This window comes from Malurus melanocephalus, unplaced genomic scaffold, assembly GCF_030028575.1.
Source record: "Malurus melanocephalus ecotype Western Australia unplaced genomic scaffold, MMel_1.1 scaffold_633, whole genome shotgun sequence".
NCBI lineage: Eukaryota > Metazoa > Chordata > Aves > Passeriformes > Maluridae > Malurus > Malurus melanocephalus.
In genome coordinates this window covers 103,466-105,364 of record NW_026623865.1, presented here as the reverse complement: position 1 = coordinate 105,364, position 1,899 = coordinate 103,466, and the positions used below count along the sequence as shown (strand labels likewise).

The window sequence follows — 1,899 nt, the reverse complement described above, 5'->3', positions numbered from 1 at the left end:
CTGTGCCCTGTGCCCTGTGCCCGGCCAGCGGACCCGCGGCTCCCCAGCTCGCACCAGCCCGGAGCCGGCCCCGGCCCCTCGCCCCAACTGAGTCAGGAGTGACTCATTCCAAACCGGGCTGCAAGCGCAGCGTGTGCCTTTGCAGATTGGCTGGCGAGGCACACTCTGGATGTAGGTGGCTGCATTGCACACTCCAGCAGCGCAGCTCTGCTCCCTGCTCCCTCCTCCTCCGTGCAGGATAGCTGTCTGAGCCCAGGATCTCGCAGGCGCACGAAGGCATCTCAGCCGGCTCCGCTGGATGTGGGCTGYGGACGGCCCCGGCTCCGCTCCTGAAGGAGCTCTGCGCTGAAGATGGATGATTTGGCTCTCCTCGATCTGTTGGAGTGTCCCGTGTGCTTTGAAAAGCTCGATGCCACAGCGAAGGTGCTGCCGTGCCAGCACACTTTCTGCAAGCCCTGTCTGCAGAGGATCCTGAAATCGCAGAAGGAGCTGCGCTGCCCCGAGTGTAGGACCCTCGTCCTGTGCAGTATTGAGCAGCTGCCCTCCAACCTGCTCCTCGTTCGCCTCCTGGATGGAGTCAGGTGTGGACAGAACGTCACCAGGTTYGGCTCCATCCAGAGATCGGGGGTCCTGTCCTCCCCCGCCTCCATCAGGAGAGTTCCCAGGGGGCTGCAGCTGCATCGGCTGGCAACAAATCCCAGGATCCACATGGAAGGGGTAAGGAACTTCTTACGTTGTTTCTTCTGTCCATGAGCGTAGAAAGGTTCCTGCTGTGTGCCCAGCGCCAGGAACTTTCTCTATTAGCAGCACTGCAGAGTGTTTGGAGTAAGAGTGAGTGTTTTGTTTGCAACTCTGGCTGATGTGTCCATGTGTTATTTGACTGTTTCAAGTTCATCACAGCAGAAATTTATTTGACTCCCAGGCTGAGACCGCCKGCCCTTCTTACAAAACCTTCCCAGCAGCTGTTTTCCCCCGGAGATTTTGCTTCCTGGCTTTTGAGGGCATTTTAGGTGCTTTGACTTTCAAACAATATACTGCTTTTCACTGAAAGCAATTAAGTCAATAATTGCAGAGSTGTAACTGCTAGTGGTGGAGAAGGTATTTCCGTAGCTGTACCTCAATTTCCCTGCGTTGGAAAGGAAGGAGGGTGCCCAGTGATGCTGCTGTTCCTTCCAAAGTTCTTGGAGRTTCACTAGTTAAAAATATTAAATTTGACTCACTGACTGTACCTAGGAATGATTTACTAGGCTGATTTCAAAATTCTCAGTTCTTCATTTTATTTAACCATATAAAAGCTTTTCTTGAATAATGCAGATGTGATACTAGATCTGTTAAAAGAGCTTTGCCAAGACAGAATTTGGGGTACAGACTTGTGGCTTGGCCTTTCCCACATTATATTCCCGAATTTCCATTTCTCTCATTTGAACTATTCCTCTGTTCAACGTCTCTCCACACCTTTCAATAACACCGAAAGYGTGGCTGAAGGGGCTGTTGAATCCCAGAGCACTGGTCAGAGCACAGAGCTGTAAAGGACAGGTGCTGTCCCCTGCACTGGAGCCATGTGGGTATTGGGTATTGCTGTGTCTGTGGGTACGAGCTGGCACAGGTATCCCAGGGGATCTCTGTGCTGCTGCTGAGGGATCTGCATGGAGCACACACCAAAACCAAAGGCAGGCATCCTCTGCCTGGTGTTCCCCCTGGAGCATGTGGCAGTGCAGGCCTGAGCCAGAGGCATCAGCTCCCTTTCCTGGGAGCAGAGCCTGGCCACAGCACAGCCAGGGACAGTGGCGTGGGGCAGGTGGGTGACACTGCCCAGCCCAGAGTGTTCCCTTGGCTGCAGCACCGAGAGGGCACGGGGCCAGGACAGAGTGGAGCAGCTCCTTGGGCTGCCGATGGCTC

The 1,899-nt window shown here is 54.5% G+C and overlaps 1 protein-coding gene across 1 annotated transcript in view; it reads left to right on the top strand.

Annotated features, from left to right (window-relative positions):
* Window positions 1-70: 70 nt before the first annotated feature.
* Window positions 71-1,899, top strand: part of SH3RF2 (SH3 domain containing ring finger 2) — a 23,784-nt gene continuing 21,955 nt past the window's right edge. The window contains exon 1 of the mRNA XM_057383445.1: window positions 71-717. Coding sequence (XP_057239428.1) covers window positions 352-717 — 366 coding nt within the window. The 5' untranslated portion in view covers window positions 71-351. The remainder of the gene's footprint in view (window positions 718-1,899) is intronic.